The sequence below is a fragment of the Eschrichtius robustus genome, chromosome 3, assembly GCF_028021215.1.
Source record: "Eschrichtius robustus isolate mEscRob2 chromosome 3, mEscRob2.pri, whole genome shotgun sequence".
Lineage (NCBI taxonomy): Eukaryota > Metazoa > Chordata > Mammalia > Artiodactyla > Eschrichtiidae > Eschrichtius > Eschrichtius robustus.
The window spans coordinates 188409787-188432966 of record NC_090826.1 but is presented as its reverse complement, the minus strand read 5'-3'; the positions used below and the strand labels follow the sequence as shown (position 1 = coordinate 188432966).

At 60.4% G+C, this 23180-nt stretch overlaps 1 protein-coding gene across 6 annotated transcripts in view; it reads right to left on the bottom strand.

Moving 5' to 3' along the window:
• The window catches only part of NAV1 (neuron navigator 1), a 212991-nt gene that overhangs the window by 78443 nt on the left and 111368 nt on the right, over positions 1-23180 (bottom strand). For all 6 annotated transcript variants that reach the window (XM_068541883.1, XM_068541882.1, XM_068541885.1 and 3 more), the window contains 2 exons: positions 6435-6537; positions 1919-2284 (listed from right to left, as the gene is read on the bottom strand). In XM_068541883.1, the coding sequence (XP_068397984.1) occupies positions 1919-2284; positions 6435-6537 (469 nt within the window). The remainder of the gene's footprint in view (positions 1-1918; positions 2285-6434; positions 6538-23180) is intronic.

Sequence of the window (23180 nt, the reverse complement as noted above, 5' to 3'; positions counted from 1 at the left end):
CACTGTCCAGAGGGAAGAGGACAAAGAAAAGGTGCTAGAGGCTGGGTAAAGGGCGTCTTTCCTGGCTCCCCCACCCAGCACTCCATACCCACACACCCCTGAATCTATGTCCCCAGGATTGGCCAGCTGCTGCTACATCTGTCCTTGCTGCCGATTCTGATGGGGCTCTGCTGCACTGCCCAGTCCCTGAGGGCAAGCCTGGGACCCTCAGAGGGCAGGAGTCACCCCCCCCCCCTCCTTTAGAGGGTGATTTTAACAATAGTAACAGTAATAATAGCAATAAAAATAAACTAACAAGGATTGAGCATTTACAAAGAGCCAGGAATTATCCCAAGCACTTTATGTAATTAATGCATTTAACCCTTATCATCACCCTGAGATAAGTTCTACTGTTATCTGCACTGGGCAGATAGACAAACCGAAGCCTAGAGAGCTTAAGTGACTTGCCCAAGCTCACAGCCGGTTAGGTGCCAGAGGTCCCACCACCTGCTTCAGACTGGGGTCTCTCCAAAGGCAGAGTCCTGGACGTGGGAGCTCTCTGCCCTGTCCACCTGGGCGATGTCAGAGGGCAGGGACCCAACACTTCCTCAGAGGAGGAGAAGGGCTTCCTGGGGCAGAGGCTGTGCAGAGCAGCACCAGACGCCAGGCTCTCCTCCACCTAGCACAGCCTCTGCACCCACGAGGAGCTGGACAACTGTCTCCGGCCCCAGCCCCATGCTGGCGGATCTGAGCAAGAGGTGGGCCGGCCCCTGGGACTTACAAGAAGTAAACAACCCCATTCATGAGTCAGTTGTTTTGCTCCAAAGCAGCCTGTCATCGGAACAGGCCCTGCCAGGTCCGGTCCTCCCAGTACATCCCTGGGGTGGGCAGAAGTGGACAGCCTGGAGCTCAGCTACCTTCCACTCCCTTCCAGTTCGAGCTGTTTACTGGGGAGAGGTAGTTCCGAGGGGGGTGGGGAGGGGCACTGTGGCTACCCGTGTAGTCCCTGGGAGGGCCCAGCAAACCAAGAAGGGCGAGTGGAGGTAGAGCCAGCCGGAGACGCCTGAGAGCTTCCAGAGCTGTGCAGTGCTCTGGTCTCAGCTCTTGGACCCTGAAGTCCCTAGCAATTCTTTCTTCCTGTCCTCTCCCCTCATGTCCCAGACTGCCCACCCCCCGCAAGCTGCTCCACCCCCGCAAGCTGCTCCCCAAACCCAAGCCCCTGCAAGCTGCTCCAAAAACCCAACCCTGTCTATGGGACAGAAAAAGATGAGAAGAGGAAGATGGGAAAGAAGGATTTGACGGAAGCGTTCCGAGTCTGGGTCAGACTCGGAAGTTGCAGCGCTGGCAGAGGTTTGCAAAGGAAGAAACCAGAGGAGGAGAAAGGGGGCCAGGGTGGGGTGGGGACAGGGGTCCGGACCCGGCGTTGGAAGCAGAGCTAGTCCTGCGCTCCGCTCTCCAGCGCTCCCAACACACGCCCTCGGCCTCTCTTCTCAGTAGTCCCTCGAGGGAAAGCGGCCCTGTCACCCTGACTCTCAAATAGGGAGGTCAGGCCGTCCCACGTGCACGTGTGCAGCACAAGGATCCTCCACGGCCGAGACCACCAGCGGGTCGGGGGCGGAGACCAGGTGGAGGGCGGGGCTGCCACAGAATGACAGCCGCAGGGGCCAATGAGGGGGCACCTTCGCTGACCAATCAGCTCCTCAGACGTCGCCCCCCCACACCCCGCTCAACCTCAGCAGCCTCGCTACCGCCCACACGAGGCCCCCACTGGCTCCTTGTCCCAGCACAGCTTCCTTCCCCGGGGCGAAGTCCATCCACCCTTATGGGAGCCACGCGCTGCGCTGTCCGTGGTCCCCTCGCCCTCCCTGGGGTCCATCCGCCCTTCTGGCGTCCGCGCGCTGGACTGTCCTCCCCCCAGCTGCCCACGGGCCGCTCCTACCCGGTGGTGATGTCGTCGTCCTCCGTCATCGTCTTGCCCATGAGGTCGCTGTCGCTCATGTAGCCGGACTTGAGGTCCACGTCGTCCGAGTCCAGCGACTCGACCAGCTCCAGGCGTGAGATGTGGCCAAGCTTGCTGGGGGAGCGCATGGGCATGGTGTGCGCGTAGTGCGCGCGCTCTCCGTGCATGTACCAGGAGGGTGGCCCCTCCGAGCGGCAGCTGCCGCCCACCGACGGCGCGTCCCCGGCCTGCAGCCGCGGGCTGGACTGGCCGTAGCGCCAGGAGAGGGGCGACGAGCGGTTGGACAGGCTGGACACGCTGCGGGGGTTGGCGTCGTCGCTGTCGTAGCACGTCATCTCCAGGGCGCTGGGCGGGCGGAAGGGCACTGGTTACTCTCCAGTCCAGCGCTCTGAGGCCCGTCCTCGGGCGGCTGTAATGCCTCCCTCCACTCTCCCGCCCTCCCGCCTCTGCCCCCCTGCCCGAGCTCCTGGGCCTCCAGGAGGCCTCTTAGGGCGTATGTTGCCCTGAGGTGTGTCAGCTCAGGTTGTCAAAGGAAGAGGCCGGTGAGCGCTAGGGAGGGAATCCCGTACACGGTAAGGGCACAGATTTTATAATATGACCTGGGTTTGAATCCTTTTCTACTATTTATTAGTCAGGGGGCCGGGGCAAGTCATCAACCTTGCCAAGCCTCCATCTCCTCATCTGTCAAATGGGGATAAAACTATAATAGCTACTTTATCACATATAGAGTTGTAAAGACCTAACACAGTGCCTGGTATACAGAAGGTGTGCAATGAACGGGAAGGGGCCCACGAGACCTGGGAGAGTCACCTGAGAGTGGAAGGCCTCGATCATTCATTTTGTTCGGGGGAGTCCAGCACCTCTTTTCTGTTAGTGAACTCAGGGCTAGTTGCTTCCCAAACCAGAGACAGCAAAGTCAGGAGTGGGGTGTGGAGCGTGTAGGAAAACCTCTGGGAACCTGAGATGTGCAGCAGGTCCCCGAAAGACTAGCCCCAGCCAAGGCATGGGCATCGGGAGAAGCAGCAGAACCTCACCAGAGGACAGAGCGGCCTTAGCTGGACAGAGGGGAGAACGTGGGAAAATGGACGAAGCGGGTGAAGCCTCAGGCCCTGCTCGGCCAGGCCAGGGAAGCAAGGTGGCTGCTTGGACAGGCAGAGACCCACAATCCCCCCCACCCCCAGCCTAGCGGTGGTGCCAGCCCAAATCACCCACAGGTGGGGTCTCAGTGGCTTGGCCTAAGTAGAGCCAGACAGGGTTGAATAAATGAGATGGGATCTGTGGGCCAAGAAAGCTGGGCGGCAAAGGAAAGCTGAGTTACAGAGCTCAGGAATCTTTAATCTGCAAACACATCCATTTCTTAGTCACTCTAGGGGGTCAGATGGAGTGAGACACTGATTTTTCTATTCTTGTTTTTGTAAAGTTCCTTGAAAATAACAAAATCCTCCAAGATTGTCTCTGTCAATCCTGAGAAAACAAGGTTTTATTTTTTGATCAAAAACTGGAGGGAGCTGTATGGGCCTTGACCCTGACGGTGGTCCCTGTAGAAGTCCTGTGGGTGAGCAGGGGACCGGGATGGACAGGGAAATCAGTGACCAGGCTTCCTGGCCTGGTCCACACCCAGCTTCTCCCCTTGGGGCTTCCTGTCTGTCCTGTGTGTGGTACCCTGGGTACTTTCCCTTTCTAGGGACTCGGACCTCAGGGAGAACGGCAGTTCCCTGGGCGCTTGTGGTCCTCGGCGGGGGGGGGGGGGGGGGCGGTTTGTGTGTGGCCTGCCTCGCTCACCACGGCGGGTTGCCCTCTGCACGCCCTGGCGGGTGCTTGGCACTCAAGACCGCATGGGCGGGGGTGAGCCCAGGACGGACGTGCAGGCGAGTTCTTGAAGTGAGACCCAGTACCGGGCCTTGTGCAGCAAGTAGGGGCTTAGTAAAAACGAGCTGACCGTGACAAGGAGACGAGAAGCAGAAGGAAGAGGACAATGACGGCCCTGGTGACGGGACGATGGAGAGCTTCAGGGGAGCCCGTTTTGTAGCAAAACTAGCATCGCGTGTGGGTGTGCCGAGCGCCAGGTCCCTCGGTTCTGTTCCCGGCTCGCGGCCTCGACCTCACTGCTCCCCCCTATCCCCAAACACACCTCCAGACACCTCTGAGTCGGTGGCGGAAATTCTAGCTCAAACTTGGGTCCTTGATTTCCAGTCCTGGATTCCGCCCTTCAGTCTTGCTTCTCTCTGGGGAGGACTTTTTTTGGGGTGGAGGGCATGGTGGGCCTGGAGCGGGTTGAGGGGGGAGTTTCACTTCCTCTCCGGCCGCAGCCCTCCGACCCAGACTCTCTCCTTGCGGGGGAACAAGCCAGGGAAATAGAGGAAGTAGGATAGGAAGACAGGTTGCGGAAAAGGAACTGAATCTAGAGGCAGCCTGTGAGCTGCAGGGTGAAAATAACCTTGCTGGACACACTCACTGGACTGTAAGCTCCTCCAGGACAGAGCCTGTGTTTGTCCTGCACTCAGCCGGCCGGGCTCTCAGCTCGCTGGACGCAGAAGCCACCCTGATCGGCTCGTGCGACTCTGGCACGTGACCCCTTCTCCGGAGCCTCCCGCTGCACCTTCTCTAACTCAGGGCGTGTGTACACATCCCGTCCACTCCCAGGGCCGAGGGAAGGGCTGATTGATGGAAAGCACTTTAATAAGTAAAAGAGCCGTAAAAATTCAGGGAATCATTGTTTTGGCTACCAAAGTGTGAACCAGGAATAATATAAACCAAAGCCTAAGACAGGAAGTGGCTCTGGGTCCACAGTAAACAGAAAAACCAGCTTCAGGGCTCTTGGTTCTTTTCCCATAAAGGGAGAGAGAAGCCAGAGGCCCGAGGCGCTGCCCACACACCAGTCAACTTTATGCAAAAGGCTTCTGGTCTCCCTCTTCCCACTCTGCCCCCAAGCAGAAAGCAGCAGAGCCTGCCTGGGGGTCAAGGTGCCTTAACTTGGGGGGCTGGGGGCTCAGAGGTCGGGGCACCAGGAGGCTGGGGGGCTGGGGGCTCAGAGGCAGGGGAACAGGGGGCCGGGGCTGCTGCGGGTGCCCTTTCCCTGTGGCTGAGTCATCTGGGGTGTGACCCTCTCAGGAACGGAGGAGCTCTTGCTGCCTTCTTTGGGATGGGGCTGGCGGGTGATTTGGTGCTGAGCACTGTTCCAACAACTTCCCTGTCTGGGGGGAAGGAGGACGTTCAACATTTCATCCACTGGGTCCTTAAAATGGTGAGCCAAGCCAAGCCAGACCCCTGTCCCACTTGGGTTCTGCCCAGGGCTGGGAGGGCTGGAGGCTGGACCCAGATGTAGAGGGACCTGAGTCCCAGGGCCTCCCGGAGCCCCACCATCCACTTTTTTTCTCAGCCCTCCCTGATCACATCCCTTTCATCACTAGTCGGGGTCCTGCTGGCCCGAGCAGAGGTAACCCCAGAGAGAAGAGGCTTTGCTTCATCACGTAAAATATTTTAGATGTCTGGGAGCAAAGGGCTGCGTGTCCAGATGGGCTGGGGCTGGGGAAAGAGTGTGGGAAGGAAGGAGAAGGGCGTCTCAGCAGGGGAACGGGAGCCGATGGGTGGGAGCCACTGAGGCCAGACTTCAGCTCCACTTCATAGTCACAGCAACCCCGCAAGGAAGGGATGGCTGGGAGGTAATGAGTTCTCTGTCACTGGAGGTATGTAAAGTTGGTCTTCATATAACTTGGCCACGCACTTGGGCTAAGAAAGGCCCTTTTCGCACTGCCCCTAGATCCCAACTTTGCTCTCATTTTTCAACCCCAGGAGATGGGGAGGAACTGGCTTCCAGGCCCCTTCTCCACCTTCCTGCTCCACACCCCCCAGGATTTCTCAATCCTGGCTGTTTGCTCTCTACCCCCCAGGGTGTAGCCCGGCCCTCTGTCCCCCTTGGAGCTGACAGCATGAGCTCATCCAGGCAGCCCAAGGAGCCGGTGCGGGAAATTCTGAGTCATGGCAGAGCCTGAGGCCAGGGCACCGGGCAGGGAGATGCTGCGGGAGGGGTCCTGGTGGGGGCTGCGAGGCTCGCGGGGGGCAGGTGGAGAGGGTCTGCGTGGCATGGAACCTGGGCCACCGTGCTGGCCACCGGCTGAAGGGCAGGAAGCATGCTGGGTGTCGGGAAGGGCACATGGAAGCTTCAGAACAGGCAGAGAAGGGTGGTTAATAACCCCTGTGACCACAAGGAGACGGGCAGCCGGCAGGGACATGGACGTGGGAGATCACAGCCTGAGCCTCGTGGTGGCTCCTGCTTCCCATCCCCCTTCCAGCGATGCTCCAAGTTAATGAAACGAAACCTAAGTCTCCAGCAGGAGCAGACACCCGGCAAGGCCACGCTCCTCCTGTGGACACGTGGACGTGGCCCCGGGGGCTGAGCGCGCACTGCTCGGACGCCCACCGACCTCGCACGCTCGAGCCAAGGTCGCAGGCCTTGCCCCCCAACAGTGGGAGAAAGGGGGCAGCTGGCTCTCACCTGTGTGTCACCTGGGACCCTCGCAGGCTGGACATGGTCTCCTCCAGGTTCTGTCGTAGATCCAGGACATTCTGCACCGTCCTCTTTCTCTGGGACTCCGGATCTAGCGTGAGGAGAAGAGAAGCTGGATGGATGAGCGTAGAGGACTCACTGCTGGGCCGGGAGGTGGCAGGTGACCATATCCCCAGGGGACCGGTCCCGGGGGCACGAGGGTCTGCCTCTCAGGCCTTCCTAAGGGCCCTGGACATGCCCTGGAGTCCCGACGTCCCGGCCCTGGACGGGGGCTGCAGGCACCGGCCTTCAGTGCCCTCCCAGAGCCCCGCGAGACCACCCCAGCCTGGCGTCACTTTGGGGGGCCCCGCTTCTCCCAGCAGAGGCCCCGGCCCAGGCCCCCACGGTCAGGGTCAGCCGGAAGGTCTGCCTGAAACCCCGTCTCTGGAGGTGTGTTGGTAGATGTTTAACAACTGGCTCTCGGAGGTGGGGATGCCCAAATGGGTAGTGCTGGCCAGTTTCCGGGGTATAAATGCCCCGCTGTGAGGCTGCCAACGTGATGTCGCTGACCCCAGAGTCAGGGGGAGGGGCTGAGGGTTGGCTCTGGGAGCTGGTGTGAGCCAGCCCCAGGCTGGGAGCGTCTGCCGCTGGGGTCCAGGGGACAGTTTGTCCAGAGCCCCCGAAACGCCGGCGGGCGGGGGCGGTGAGCAGCCATCTTCCGGGGCACGGGCTGAGTACAGGGCATCCAGACCCCAGGCCAGCGGTGTGAGCCCAGGTGAGGGTGTGTGGGTGCAGCCCCACTGCAGACCCCGCACGATCTGGGTCATGGAACCCAGCCTTGGTTTCCAGGCAGGACTTCAGCCTGGACAGAGGAGACTCCACCACGGCAGACAGAAATGTGCCCCATCGCCTTCCCAGGGCGGAAGCATCCGAAAGCCTGAGGGTGCCGAGCATGAAGAGGCTCAGGGACTTTCCCCTTCCCTCCACCGATCCATCCAGGGAGCGTCGATGCAGCAGACACCAGAGTCCATCCTGCTCCACGGCTTATCCGGGACCTGGGACCCACAGTCACTGAATGCAGGCAGATCCCCCATTGCGTCCATCAAAGGCACAACCCGGGGCTTCCCTGGTGGCGCAGTGGTTGGGAGTCCGCCTGCCGATGCAGGGGACACGGGTTCGAGCCCTGGTCTGGGAAGATCCCACATGCCGCGGAGCAACTAGGCCCGTGAGCCACAACTGCTGAGCCTGCGCGTCTGGAGCCTGTGCTCCGCAACGGGAAAGGCCGCGACAGTGAGAGGCCCGCGCACCGCGATGAAGAGTGGTCCCCGCTCGCCACAACTGGAGAAAGCCCTCGCACAGAAACGAAGACCCAACACAGCCATAAATACATAAATAAATAAATAAATTTATTAAAAAAAAAAAAAAAAGGCACAACCCGTGGGAGAGTCACAGACCCACGGAGATGACAGCAAAGCAACGGAGAAAACCCCAGAGCTCTCACCCCGCAGGCTACCGGCCCCCTGATCCGGACCCTTGGGGGTCCTCGCCCCAGAGCCCATGGGCCCTCCCCCACCCAGACCCAGCAGGAGTGTGCAGCTCTATCAGCTGCCGCAGGGGACGTCTCTGAGTCCCTTCAGGAGGCACTTTTCCCCAAGACTAAGTCCGGCCGGCTGGCAGGCGGCTGCCCTGCCCGTCCGGTCAGCGGGGTGAGGGCTGCAGGGAGCCTTCCTAGAGCCTCGGAGGCACCTTTCCAGAGAACCGGCTCCACGCCCAGCCCAGCCACCTCCCTTCCCTGGGGGCCTGGGGGCAGCTGGCAGGGAGGAGGGCAGGTCTCCGCGCGGCACGCCTGGGGGCGCCAGCGCCTGTTTATCCTGGCAAGGGTCACGTGTGAGCTGCTCTGTGGCTGTAATGACGGCTTGGTGTGGAGAATACACAGGGATCCTGTCTGTGTACGTATATTTTTAAAGCTTGGTCCTAAAAGGCCTCTATGGGGACCAAGATGGGGGCTTCTGGGCCAGGGCGATGCTTTCCATGGGTTTGGCAGAGGTGAGGGAAGAGGTGCACACGACTCCGAGGGCTGAGCGGTCCTCGAGAGGAGGGGACCAGGGGTGACTCGGAGACCGTGTGTGCCAACCCCAGCAGGCATCAGCGAGGTGGAGCCTCCAGCACGTGGGGGAGCTTTATGCTGCTGCCCCATTTCACGGAGGAGAAACTGAGCCTCGGAGACAGAGTCCCACGCCTCACATGGAGCACAGGGCACAGTCAAGTCCAGGAAGAAGCTCACACTTCTTTCCACCGATCACAGGGCATCTCGGCACCGCCGGCACCAAGCCAGTGGTGGCACGGAGTAGGTGCTCGGTGACCGCCTCTGGGATGGATGGATGGATGAGCCCACAATAAAAACACATAGAAAAAGGATGGATGGATACGTGTCCCATTAGGAAGACGTCTTTTTTTTTTTTTTTTTTTTTTAAAGGGAAAAATGCTTAACTCACAGAGCAGCCTTCTCATTCCATGCCGGTAGAGTGGGGCAGGACTACCCCCAAAGTCTCCTAGACTTGCCCCAAATCAGAGCCACAAGAGTCCTTGGACCTGAGTCAGCCCAACACGGTCACAGGAGGAACGGGAGGCTGAGGTCAGGGATGGGGGCAGGGGGACGATTGGCTGGAGGTGCAGAAACGTATCAATGAAGAACATGTGGCATCAGGCTGCCGCCCCGGGTGTAGGTGGGGGGCACGCAGGGGGGAAGGCGGGGACAGAGCTAGGGACAAAGCTGGGGACAGAGCTGGGACAGGGCTGGGGACAGGGCTGGGACAGAGTTGGGGACAGAGCTAGGGGGCCTGGCTCTGCTCTCTGCCCCAAGGCCTGGATAGTCTGCAGAGGTGCCACCCCACAGCGCCCTCCGAGCCCCAGCAGCGTCCCCTGGTGGCCATCTCGGGCATGCCGCCCTGCTCATCAAAGGCTCAGCTCAGGTGCAGCTGGTGCTGAGAGTCTGGCTGTGTCCACATCCTCAGGCGACAGGCCCATCTCTGGGGGTGCAGCGGGAGTCCCAGGACGAGAGGACTGAGCTGCATGTAAGGGAAGGCCTCTGTGGCTCAAGGAGCTGCAGACCCTGTGGCCTGGGCCGGGCGTTGGGGGGAGGGGGGAGGAGGGCAATTTGACATTCACACCCCTGACCCCAGAAGCAAGTCTTTAAATTTTTAGCTTTAAAATAGGAATAAGTTGCAGTTGCAAAGGCATTCATCCCCCCACCCTACCCACCTCTGACCCCCAACCCATAACAAGCTTCACCCCTTTCCCACCATCTTCCCAGGGATCAGAGATGGGGCGGGGAGGTAATCTGGGGCACACGTGACTTTGTGACAATGGTTCGTTGGCTGAGTCATGATGCCTCCATGCATCTGTCAAATGTCAGGTCTGGGTATGGGGGAGAGGCTGGAGGAAATAGAGCGGCGGTGGTGGGGGGGGGGCCCGGGAGCTCCTCTCCGGCCCCCGGTGTGGGACAGGGACGCACTCAGGGCACTCCCAGTCTATGCGGTACCTTCGTGCAAATGAGGAAAAGGGCCTCTCCAGTGTGACTCAGCTCCCGCCAGGGTCCTCGCTGTGGCCACAGAGCACACCTCTCCCCTGGGCTGGAGGCCCTGATCAGGACACACCTCACAGCCTTCCTCTGGGGGCCTGGCTTCTCAGCTCCTGCGGGACAGGGCCCAGCAGCAAGAGGAGGGCGTGGTGCATGCCTGAGTGTGCACGTGTGCCTGTGTGTGTGCGCGTGCATGTACGTGGGTGTGAGAAGCAGGGCTGGGGGGAGGCAGGGTAGGGATCCCAGCAGTCACGGGGTGACGAGGAGGTGGGGCGGGGAGCACGAGTTGTCCGGACTGCTGCTCCAAGCCTCACCCTGCAAATGGAGCAGCCGGGAGGATGTGTGTGGTCCCTGAGCTCAGAAGACGCCAAGAGTCCCCCGCAACCCAGCCGTCACCACGGTAACGCACAGTCGCCACAAACAGCATCCTCCCAGCACGCGCGCGGGGGCGGCGTTTCTCACAGGAGACCACAGACAGCCGGCTGTCTCCATCAGGAGTCCTTGGGGTAAGGACGGGCCACCAAGGAAACCTGACATCAGGTGCGCAAGTGTGCACACACATACACTCGTGCAAATGCACACGACACCCACTCACTGAGTGTGCACCACGTGGTGGGCTCACGACTAGGCACTTCCCACGTCTGTGTGACTCCAAAGCTCTGTCCTTTCCACGACAACACGGGGCCTCAAACACGCACACACGCCTCCAGACACACACCTCCCCAGGGTGCAGCTGGCAGTCTGTGGAAACCCTCACATCAGAATCACGCACACTCCGCTCTGCCGTCCCAAAGACGTGTGCACGGAGAGAGTTGTGTGGACGTGTCCCCTGCCGCAGGTGTGGAAGGAAAAGACCAGGGCACAGGGGTCACTGGAGCTGGAGACGGGGCGGCACCCTGGGAGGCTGACGGCAAACAGGGTCCCTTCTTCTCTGAAGTCAGAACCAGGGAAACAGGCTTCCGGAGGGCAAGACCGTGCACGGCCAAGACCCAGAGGCGGGGCGTGCCGTCGGGTGGTGCGGTAGAGGGAACACAGAGCTTGAGGCAGCAAGGCCAAGGGCAGGTGCTGCCATGCCCTCCCAGCACATCTGACCTGGAGCGAGGCATCTCACCACTCCTCTGAGTTGTCCGCTCTATTAAAGGGAGAGAATAGCGTACCCGCCCAGTGGGACTGTCGGGAGAATTAAAGAGCTGACTCCGGTGCTTGGTGCCCAGGAGGGTCTCTGCGTGAGGCAGCTCTTATTTGTCCGAAGGTACAGCGGGGGCGGGGCGGAAGGTGGGCGCACCCAGACACCTGCAGGTGGCAGTGCCACTCCCGCAGGTGCAGCTCAGGTGGACCCCACCTTCTCCGCTGGGATTCACTCACACGCGGAGGGGTCACCAGGCCCACCTCCCCCTGCACTGCAGCGCTGGTACTTCTTCATCCCCAGTCCCTGCGAGCCCGTCTCGGTCGTGGGAAGGGCTGGGCCTCAGGGCCCTTCTTCGGCCTGTGATCTGAAACCTGACGTAATGGGCGGGAGGATAAGGACCCCAAGAGATTCAGGGGCCTGCAGGAAGGAGGAGGGACTCAGCAGTCAAATTTCCCCAAGTTCTGTACAGCTTTAATTACTGGCTGACAGTTAGGTGAACCGCTGTAACTGCCTGGTGAACTCTTAATTACTTGCACTGCGTTTTGGAGCCCATGTTCAGTTTAGCCCGGGGCAGGGCCTCCAGAGGACTGCATCTGTGTCCAGCCTCGAGACTGGCTCCTGCTCTGAGTGGCTGCACCAGGTGGGAACCAACAGGAGGAAAGGAAGTGGCTCAAGAGGAAGATTTTCAAGTCCCGGCATTTCAGAGCTTGAAAGAAGCAGCTCGTGAATGGGAGAAAAAGCACAACGCTCCAGCCCAGAGAAGAAAGGCTTGGGAGCGTCACCAGGTGGGGGGTGGCAGGGCCAGTGGGCTCTGTGTTGTCCTGGGGTCGATCGGCACGGAGGTGTGTCACCAGCAGGGGTGACTGCTGCATAAACTAAGACGGTACAGAATAGATCCACCTAGAAGTCCAGGCTAAAGGACCTGGGACAGGCAGGACTAAGCATCACACACACACACCCCCTCTCTCTCAACAACTCCCAAAAAGAAAAAAAAAAAAATCTCTCCTGACCCTATTAGATCCCAAGGGTAGCGTCCAAGTCTTCTCTAAATTCTAAAATTCAACACAGTTTGGGCTCCTTGTACACGCAAGTCTAATACCATTATAATAAGAGCCAGTTACAAACACAAACTTCTCTCTGACAAAGTGATCTCCGGCTCTAGCCAGGGGTCCCCTTCCCGAACAACATTTAGCAGGAGACCCTTGGGAGTCTGTGTCACCACAGGACAACCAGCGTCTGTGGATGATCATTCTGTGTGGACACGGAGCCCCACGTCTCTGGGAGTCTGACTCATTTCTATCCCTCTCCTCTGCTCAAGGACGTGACCTTCAAGGTCCAGCCCGGGAGGGCACTGTGGGCCCACCCCCGCTCCCCACACATGCCAGGTCTCCGCTCACGGCTCACAGGTCATACCAGGCGGGTTCTGCGGACTCTGAAAGCCAGTAACCCTGCCCTAGATGGACTGCCAGGGGCCTTGGCCTCTGAAGGCCCGGTCCTGTGTGAGGCTGGCACGGGGCTGAAACCGCAGAGGACTAAGGACCCTGCACACAAACCTCCCTGCCCTCTGGCAGAGCCCAGCGACCCTCCTTCACCTCCAGCCACTCCCCCACTCCCCCACTCCTTTCCTCACCACCTTTTGAGCCCAGAGGCCCCAGAAAGAGCCCGGAGTGGCCGTCCATGCAAGAGGCTCCCACCTTCACCACCGTGCGGGCGGGGACAGTTTATTCTTTTACTAATTCCGTCGTTTCGCTCACCACCCACGTAAGTCACAATACTGTCGGAGGCGGCTGTCACAGAGCCCTGCAGCGCGACAAATCCCGTGTTTCCTGCTGTCGAGGGCTCCCGGGTCTCCATCCTTGCTCCGGAGAAGCCTGAACCCTCTCGACCGACGAGCGCCCGCCCGGAGCTCAGCAGTCAGTGGCCCCAGAGCACCCAGAAAGGGCCAGGACGACAAAGCAAGGTACCGGCCACGTGCTTGTGTGAGGCGAGGAAAGGAAACCAGGAGGGGCCAGAGAGGGGGCACGAAGGGTCTCCCCGGGCCCAGAGTCACCAGGCAGGGGTCTCTGCAGATCCCCGACAGTTTTGATTTTGCTTGAGTAGAAGACTTGGCTCAGAGACCCTCAGTGACTTGTCTCCAGTGGGCACTGGGCCAAGAGGAAGTGTGAGGCGGGGTGGAGGGAAGAGTGAGGATGGGGCTTCCCTGGCGGCGCAGTGGTTGAGAATCTGCCTGCCAATGCAGGGGACACGGGTTCGAGCCCTGGTCCGGGAAGATCCCACATGCCGCGGAGCAACTAAGCCCGTGCACCACAGCTACTGAGCTTGTGCTCTAGAGCCCATGAGTCACAACTACTGAGCCCGCGTGCCACAACTACTGAAGCCCACGCACCTAGAGCCTGTGCTCTGCAACAAGAGAAGCCACTGCAATGAGAAGCCCGCGCACTGCAACGAAAAGTAACCCCCGCTCGCCGCAACTAGAGAAAGCCCACGCGCAGCAACGAAGACCCAACACAGCCAAAAATAAATAAATAAAATAAATAAATTTATAAAAAAAAAGAAAAAAAGAGTGAGGGCGGTGGCTCGGGGCCGGTAGAGAGCTCTCTCTTGGTTTCCTCCGGGCACACGCTAGTCGGCTGTGGGGCCTTGGGTAAGCTACCTCCCCTTTCTGGGCTTCAGTTTCTCTGTGGATTAAACAAGGGAGCTGGGGCTGGGCATACCCAAGGCCCGAACGAACTCTGACAGCCCAGCTGCGTAGCTCTGTTGTTGGCTAAAGCCTGTAAAAGCATCTTTCCTCCTCCCAGAGTGTGCTGAAGAGGCAGGTGCCAGGGTATCACCCACAGAGATTACGACTCATCAGCTTGGAGACGGGGCCCAGGAATCTGCACCACCCAAGTCCCCTCTGTGGGTGACGTGGTGCAGAAGGTAACGTCTGAGGAATCCAGACGCCTTGCTGCAGGCCGCCGGAACAGGCTGCCCATGGAAACCACGGCTTCCATTTCCCGATGCCAGGCCGCCGGGCGGTGTGTCCTGGGCCTCCAGCTCAAGTCTGCTCCCTTGGCACAAACGCACTGTCCCTTCCCTGCGAAAGTCCACTCCCGCATCCCCAGGCCTCACCTGAGGGGCCCCCTCTGTCCCGCTCCTCTGGGGATGCCCTCCCCAGGCCACCCGGCCGCGGCCTCACTGCGGAGGCGGGCCACCAGGGGGCGCTGCCGGGCCTCAGGCGCCGCCGGACACTGCCGCAGTGCCGCCAGGCAGGCAGCCTCTGCTCCAGGCTCTGGGCGGGCAGCGCCCAGACGCTCTCCTTCCCTCTGCGTCCTGCTTAGCACAACCCCCTTTGCCTGGCTCTGCGCTCCGGGGCTGACATCCTCCCTGACTCCATCCCCCTTGGAGAACAGCCAAGGCTTTGCAGCACCTACTCTGGGGAGCCTGCCCGCCGGGATAGAGGCTGCAGTGCCTGGCTTCTGGGCGCCCGTAGGCTCCACTCGGCAAGCCTGGACGTGGGGCCAGAGCTTCAAGGGGCCCGGCTGGCCTTTCTGCTGCAGGGGCTGCAGACGGAGTGCGCCTCTGGGGAGTGGAGCAGGCTTCCCATGCCTGCTCTGGGCTCACTTCTGCTCGGCAGTGTTCTCAGGCAAAAGCTGGCCTGATGAGGGAGGAGGGTCACCCCCGCCACCCCCCATCGTGCCCAGCCCCGCCCTTTCTCGGGGGAGTGGCCGCCTCTCTCTGCAGCGGGCGAAGGGCGGCCCCCATGGCTGGCCGGTCAGCCCGGCTCAGCCTGCACTTGGAAGAGGGCTTGGACGGCAATCCTGCCACAGCTACTTCTTCACGTCCAGCACCGTGTGCCTCAGAGAGAGACTTGCTGGTCCGGGGCGGCCAGCGCCGAGGGCTAGGGGACCTGGAGAGGGTGCCCGCCTACAGCTCTGTCTGGAGGGGTGCCGGCTTGCTCCTCCCTCTTCTGCCTCATTTCCCTCTGATCGTTAGGTTACAGGGTCAGAGAGTGGATTCTTGACGTACTCAGCCTGCCCTCATTTAAAGACCTGAACTCCAGCCTGGGCGCAGAGGGCCAGCCTCCTGCCGACGATGGCCTGCCTGCCTTGCCGGGGTATGCGGCCCCGTTCCCTGACAGGCCCTGCTCTCCTGCCCTGTAAACCTCATGGTTTACTGGCAATGTTCTCATAGTGATGGTGCCCAGAACCTTCACGTGACAGCCGGCTCCAATGAAGTCGCTGCTGCCGGGGAGCGGAGTGGTTGTTATGGCAACAGTTCTCACGTTAGCAAAGACCATCTGCAGGCAGAGGGGGGAGGGGAAGGAGGAGGATGCGGGAGGGCTAGGGCTGGGCCCAGGTGTGGGCGACAATTGGAAGGGGCCCTGGGGGATTTCTGGTTGTGAAACTAGTAATATTAGTACCGGCTAACTGGGCTAAGTCCTCCGGCACCTGCCAGGCACGCTTCTAGGGGCTTTCGGTCTGTAGCCCATGTAACTGTCACAACAGCCCTTTGAGGTGGTCCAATTATCACCCCCATTTTACAGTTGAGAAAACTGAAGCCCAGAGAGGTGAAGTAAGCTGCCGAACGAAGGCAGTATAGAGCCAGGATCCCAACCAGATGGTCTGACTCTAGAGATATTATTCCCTGATATTATTGCAGCCATGATCCACAAATGGACATACGTATACAGTATGTTTACGGAGAGCTAACTCACAAAGCGTAACAGTCACCCTTTTAAAGTGCACGATTCAGTGGGTTTTAGTACATCTGTAAAGTTGTACAGCCATTGCCACTGTCTGATTCCAGAACATTTGTATCACCCCCAAAAGGAACCCCAGGCCCATCAGCAATCTCCCCTTGCCCCAGCCCCTGGCAGCCCCTGATCTACCTTCTATCTCTGTGGATTTGCCTATCCTAGGCACCCCATAGAAGTGGAATCGTAAACACGTCGACTTCTGTGATTGCCTTCTTTTACTTTCAAGGCTCACTCACGTATCACGTGTCAGTACTTCATGCCTTTTCATGGCTGAGTGATTTTCCATTGTATGCATACACCGTGTTTTATTCACCTGTTCATAATTTGATGGGCATTCGGGTCATTTTTGCCTGTTTTACGAATAAAACTGCTATGACCCCTCATATCCAAACTTCTACATGGACACAGGCTTTCATTTCTCTTGGATAAATGCCTAGGAGCGCAACACGGGGTCGTACGGTAACTCTGTAACATCTGAGGAACCGTCTTCCGAAGTGGCTGCACCATCGTTCCCACCAGCAGTGTGCTAGGCCTCCGACCTCGCCACGTCCTTTCCAACACTTGTTACTGTCTGTCTTTTTATTCTAGCCACCCTAGCGGGTGTGAAGAGGTGTCTCACTGGAGATTTAATTTGCATTTCCCCAATGACTCATGCAGTTGAGCATGTTTTATATTGAAATTAATTAAAATTAAATACAAAGTAAGACTCCAGTTGCACCAGCCACACCTGAACTGCTCAGGAATGTCACCCTCATGCCGGCTGGTGACCACCACAGCAGAGAGAGGACAACTCCGTCACCCAGGAAGTCCTCCCGGGCCGCGCTGCCGAGCCCGCCGGCCTGGTCTGTGCTAGAATCACGGCTTTTCCATAAGGTGTTTGCCTTTGGTGCACTTCGAGTTCAGCAACAACTCTACTTTACGTATGGGGCCCACCTTGAGGTTTGCAAGGCCCAGAGTGAGTCGGACAGAAAGCTGCCAGAGCACAGCATCCGAGTCAGTGGCAGCCGAGGTGAGGGCGGGCTCCCCCTGCACTGCGCACTCTCACTCCCCCTCCCACCCGAGTCCCCAGCATCACTGCCTTTCCCAGGACCTACCAGTGGCCAAGTGACAAGAGGCACTGCCTCTGAAGGTGCCAGCCTTGTTGGGGGCGGGCGCCTCACACGTCAGTGCTACTGGCTGTAGGCCCCCCGGAGATCTCCAAACCCGACCTTCCAGTCTCCTCTGTAGATTCTGCCCCTCCTGGCTCCCAGGGAGGGGCCACACCACAGCGAGGGGACAGTCAGATGGACAGGCTACCACTGCCTTTGAAGCCCCAATCGTTCCCCGAGAAGCTGCTGGCGTCCCCGCACAGGGGGCCTGCAGCCGACAGCCAGCACGGCCGTGGGAACTTCAGTAGGAACTTAATCTCCAGCCTCACTCCTCTCACCTGTAAAATGGGACGATGGCCCTGGGACAATGGTGACTGGGCTGCGGGTACAAGGTCGGCCAGCCTGTGTGCCAGCGTGGAGGAGGGTGGATGGTAACACTCATCACGCATCAGAGCTGGCGGGAGCCTCAGAGGCCATTTGACAGAAGGAAGAACTGAGGCCCAACGGTGTGGCAGTGACCTGGTCAGGACGTCAGAGCCATGCTAGGGGACAGGGGAGGTGGCCAGGCCTCAGGGAGGATTCCAGGGGGGACAGCTGCGGGCAGGGCATGCCATTCAGGGCTGCCCGAAGGGGGAGGCCCTCTTCTAGGAGGCTCCCCACTTCCCCCCAGCCCGGTGCGAACATCTGAGACACATCAGACCTGTGGTCGGCCTGGTCTGGCCGCCTCCCCGGAGGTTTCCCATTTCTGAAAAAGCCTTCTGTGTCACCGATCCCCTCGACCCTCTGCTGGCCCCACCCCCACCCCCCGGGGGACCCTCAGGCTCAGCCCATCTGCCACCAACGCCTCCAGGGTAGCCCCACCACCCACCAAAAGGACCAGACTTAACAAAGGCCAAGGCGCCCCCCCGCCCGCCCCCGAGGTTGGGCACAAGAGCAGCGAGGCAGGGAGGCTCAATTTAAAGAAGGCTTCTGATTGGCGGTGCAGAGAAATCGGCATAAACCTGACGAGGTCTGCTGGAGCCACTGAGGCGCAGGCAATGTCCTCTGAGGCAGGAAGGGAAGGGAACGGGTATCTACTTAGCGCCTCATGCGCTGAGCATGGCACCAAAGCCCGAATGTAGTTACCCCCACTTTACAGATAGATGCCGGGCTCAGAGAGGCCGCTTAACTTCCTAAGGTCACACAGCTTGTGTAAGTGGTGTAATAGGAACCTGAATCCACGTCTGACTCTGAAGTCCATGCTTTTCCCGAAATAAATTAGAACTGACAATGAGGACAAGGGAGCAGGATGCCCAGGGGCCTTCCCGACCGACATGCTGGGGTGGAGCGCCTTACAGGTCACAGGAAGAGGCCCGTCCTGCTCTGCTCCTGGAATGCATGAGGGCAGGGCTGCCAGGAGGCTGGAGGAGTAGGCCTCGGGCCAGGCCGGCGTCTCTCTACCTCCAGGACTTGGGGCCGCGGCCAGTCCCCTTGCTGGCAGGCACGGTCCTGCCCAACACTTCCTCGAGGGACCCCTCTCTCCCGCTGGGCTTTGTCCCAGTTCTGGAACCTGCGGATCATCTGGCCTGGGAAGAACCTTCCTAGAGCGTCTGGCAGGCAGGCTGTGTAGCCCGCTTGCCAAGACCGTGGCTGTGCTCTGGGCCATGAGACCCTCCAAGCTCCCCGTCTCCAGCCGGGAGCCTGGGAACCTGCTGCGGCCAAAGCAGAGCTCCAACGCCCTCTCCCTCCCCCGCGGACCCCTCCTCCCGCCCCTGCCTCGCCCCGCCAGCAGCCGGCCTGGCTAGTCCCTACACACGGGAAGGGTGGGCCTTCAGAGCTCCTGCACAGCCTCTTCTGGGCCTTTCTGGGCCTCGGTTTCTCCTTCTTCGAGAGCGAGTCGGCAGGTCCCCACAGCCCCCCTGATGCAGGGGGAGGGGAGGCGAGGGATGAGCAGGGAGGGGCTCATGCGCCGGTGCGCCGCTCCCCCTCCTCCAGGAGGACCAGCCTCAGCTCCTGCCTGGCCGGGGCGAGGCGGGGGTCTCTCTGGAGAGCCTTGGACCCGCTCAGTGTGAGGCCAGGGAGGGTCAGGGAGAGGCAGTGGGGACACCGGGCCTTCTTTCAGCCTTCACCCAATCCCCCCAGGGCCCGGGCTGCAGCCCCTGAGCGGCTTAGGACTGGTCACCACTTGAATGGAACCAAATTCCCAGGGAAAAATCCCCCTGGACAGCGTCCCAGGTCTGTGCGCTATGAGGACACACCCTCCCAGTGGGGAGCCCCGGCTCTTCTCCACACCCCACGTCCCCACTGTGTGAGGGTTCTCGGAAGAACCCAGCAGGCCTTCCTTCCTCTGGAGCCTTCTAGAAGGGCAGAGATGGGCGAGCGCTGAGCTGAGTGAGGTCCAGCTTGGGCCAGGAACCACACTCAGGGCTCAGGAGGGCGGCCGGGGGAGGCCAGCCTGTCTGCAGGAGCCCTCGCGGCTGGAGGCCAGGGCTGGGCAGAGAGTGGGTGCGGGCAGCGGTGCAGAGAGGCCCCCTCAGGGGACAGGGCCGCCAAGCGCACCCGGGAGGACACAGAAGAGCCAGTGTCCTTTGCTTTCATCCTCCCCCCTGTGCAAGGGAACGTCCTGAACCCACCAGGCCAGAGCAGGAGGCCTGAGCGCAGAGAGGCTGCGGCAGGGCTGGGCCCGGAGGGAGGGTCTCCAGAGGAGAGGGGGGACCAGGAAAGTAAGCCCCGAGGGCCTGGCCGGGCTGGCCTCCTGGAAACACGCAGGCCCTCTGGCAGAACTGAGCTCACCTGTCCCTCTACCGTGGAATCAAGGAGGCAAACGAACATGTATTAAGTGCCTGCTGTGTGCCAGGCCCCTTCACGGTTCTGACGCCATTTAAGCCCTGTGCTGATCCTGTGAGGCGGACACCAGGAGAGCGGCTTCTGCAGCTCGGGATGAGGACCCGGCTCCTCTGAGCCCAGCACCGCTCTGGGGACTGCATCCCGCCCATCACAGATCTTCGGTGATAAAGCATCCCACAGAACACGGGGCCCGGGGAACACGGACCCCGCCTCCCAAGTGGCTTCTAATGTCTGTCAGTGGATGGACCTGCTCTCAGGGACGTGATGCTGATGGCCAGTAAAGACCACCATCCCAGGGCTCGTCCACGGCCTGGCTCAGCCTGCTGGCGGTCCAGGCCACCATCTCCTTGCAAATGACCCCCAGCCCAGCGAGGGCAGGAGGCCCCAGCAGCTGGTGAGCCCTGCCCCCTCTCCGGAGTCATCCATCATTAATGAGACCGAGGATGCAGAGGGCTCGCCCCAGGCTCAGAAGGAGGGATGGAAGGAGAGATGGGGGTCAGCCGTGCCCAGGTCCAGCACCAGTCAGCACTTCACTGCTGTCTCCTTCAAAGGACAAAGGGAGCCCCTGGCCCTCCGCTTTCCTGCCCGGTGCTCCCACGCCCCATTACAGCAAGCAGCTCCCCTCTGCCCCCACTTCTCAACGGGGGAGCCCAGCGATGACTTGGGGCTCTGCCCTCCCCCAGCTCTCCGTGCTCCCATGGCTGGTGGTTGCCATGGGAACAGCGGGCCAGGGCTCCTGGGGACCAGGGTGAACAGACTTGACTGAACTGATGTCTGTGTGTCTCCCCTCCCCCGTGGGGGAAAGAATGCAGCACAGGAGTGCCAAGCCCAGGCCGGAGGCTGGGGAGTAGCTCAGGTGGCTTCAGACAGACCCTGCTCCCACCCCACAGACCAAGGAGTCACAGGCCACGCCATCCACACCACCTTGGGTGGGCCTCTGCAACGTGAGACCTCAGTGCCTCTCAGATGCCATTCGAGTCCTTGGCCTGGCGTTCAAGGCCCTCTACGGGAAGTAGCCTGATTTTCCACCATTATTTCCTAGCCTGGGTAGAGGTCACTTGTCCTGCCCTCGGGTCCCTGCTGGAGCCCGGGCAGACTTGTCCACGGCCTATGCACCCCATTTCTGCCCACACCTCCTCACTGTCTGTCCACCTCCAGGGCAGAGACCATAGCTCTCCATCCCAAAAACGCCTAGCACCTGCCAGATGTGGCAGGTCCTCCATAAAGCCTGCTGCCCATACGTCCTCTGCCATGCCCGCCCCGCCTCAAGGGACTCTCGGGTTCACAGAGGGGCAGGGAGGCAGCCTCCTGTCCCCAGGTGCCCCCAACAGCCGGCGCCTCCTGCACTGCCGCCCCATCTTCCTGGCTCAGGTCCTCCAGGAGACTTCCACGCCAGCCCCGCCCCACTCCCCACCCACCTTCTGGATTCCTGCCTCCGCCTCCGCAGCTCCCCCTCTGCCGGCGTCTCATCCAGGCCCAGCCCTGCTCCCACCCATGGGCGGACTTCGAGGACGCCCCACTGTCCCGTCACACTCGGGGCCCTTGTCTTCCTCCCCCTGTTCAGACACAAGTCAGAGGGAAACGGCTCCCCTAACACCATAAACGCTTTCCGTGGAGCTCAGGAACTCACTCTAAAGATTGTCCTGTTTTCTCCAGGCCACTATAAACTCCGGTTACCTGGGAGCCTCCGTGATCCTCCCTGGGAAGGCAGACATATATTTTACTGGACGTACGGCTCTTTAACACGCATTGAAAAAAAGCTCCAATAAAACTCTCCATCCCAGACTCGTGAAGCTGGGGCTCCAGGGACCCCTTCCCTGCAAGGGTCCCGACAGCCTCCCAGGGCCGGCTCTTAGGCGAGGCTCCTCGGACTCCCAGGGTGCCGTCTCCCTGACGTAGCCCTCAACTTGCCGTCACCCGGCTGCCTGGGGACACCCTTCAGCTGTGCCGTGTCCCCTCTGCACCTCAAGGGTCCAGAACACGGGCTCATCAAGCAAGCGAGTAAGCCATGAGCCAGCAGGGAGGAGAGAGGAGGACCCAGCCCCTCACGGCTCCACGCCCAGGAGGAAGAGGCAGCCCGGGGGACATGCAACACGCACGTGTGACCCGGGACCAAGCGCGGACGGCGCGCTCCGTTCCAGGGTCTTCGGGCGGGAACACTGCTCCCCGATTCTGCAGTTAGAGCCCGGACCGTAGCCAGGGAGGGCAAAGCAGGTGACGTCTGAGGCTCCAACTCCAAACAACGTAGTGACTTCTGGAGGGTTGTGTTCAGACGTACTCCAGGGCCCAAAACACCCTTCCAGGTCTACCAAGAAGGGGCGCTGTGGTCAGTGAGTGGAGGCTTTAGGAGACAGGCAGCTGGCCCTCTTCTTAAGGGTCTTCAGAACAAGGCCTCCTACAGCTTCCTGAGCCAGAGCTGCAAAGCTGCGGTCTTGTATCCTCATCCCCGGGACAGGGAGCGGGCGGCCTGCACCCCCGCAGCCCCTGTGCCCTCGCTCGGTGCTGCTCTCTCACCTGGGACACCTGCACCCCGTGAGCACCTGCACCCTGAGAGCACGCGCTGAGCACCTTCGCATCAAACACCGGGCTAGACTCCAGCCATAAAAGGCTGAAAAAAACCAACCAAGCACCAACCAAACAAAAGGCTGTTTTCTTGGTTTGGTCCCCAGAGCTCCTCTTCCAGGGAGCCTTCCCTGATGATGCCCCCACCCAGACTTCATCGCACTTGCCACGGGGGCTGAGCACACCGCTTGCACCTCTATCACTAGGTTCTCAACTGGGGGTGGGGTTGGAAATGTCTGGAGACGTTTTTGACTGTTACAGCCTGGGATGGGACGCTCCTGGCCTCCAGTGGGGAGAAGCCAGGGATACTGCTAAACATCGTACAACGCACAGGACAGCCCACCTCCAACCGAGAGCTCTCTGGCCCTAAAGGTTAACAGCGCCGAGGCAGGCCTGTCACAGCACTGTTAACACTGAGGCCCCCTATCTCCATTGCCTAGACTTTAAGTCCCTTGAGGGCACGATCCAGGGACTGTAACGTTTGGAGTTGCTCACGCAGGACAACAGAGGGTCCAGAACCCCCCGAATGTATTCGCAAGATCTTGTACCCAAGTGCAGTGTTCATTTTCCCGGGGAGAGGAATCTGAGACCAGGAAGGTTTAGAGGCACTGACCTGGGGCCCCGCCCGGCGGCTCGGACAGGCCACTGTGCAGACGGTGGACAGTCGTCCCCCCCTCTCCACGTGCTCTGGGGCCCCAGACACAGCTTCCATTACCACTCAGACCTCTCCCCGAACTGGGGTTGAGATTCTGATCAGAAAGGGCAGCTCGGCCAGCAGAGCCCCCCTCCCTGGGTTCCACCACCTGCCTCCACTCGGAGTTCAAGACTATTA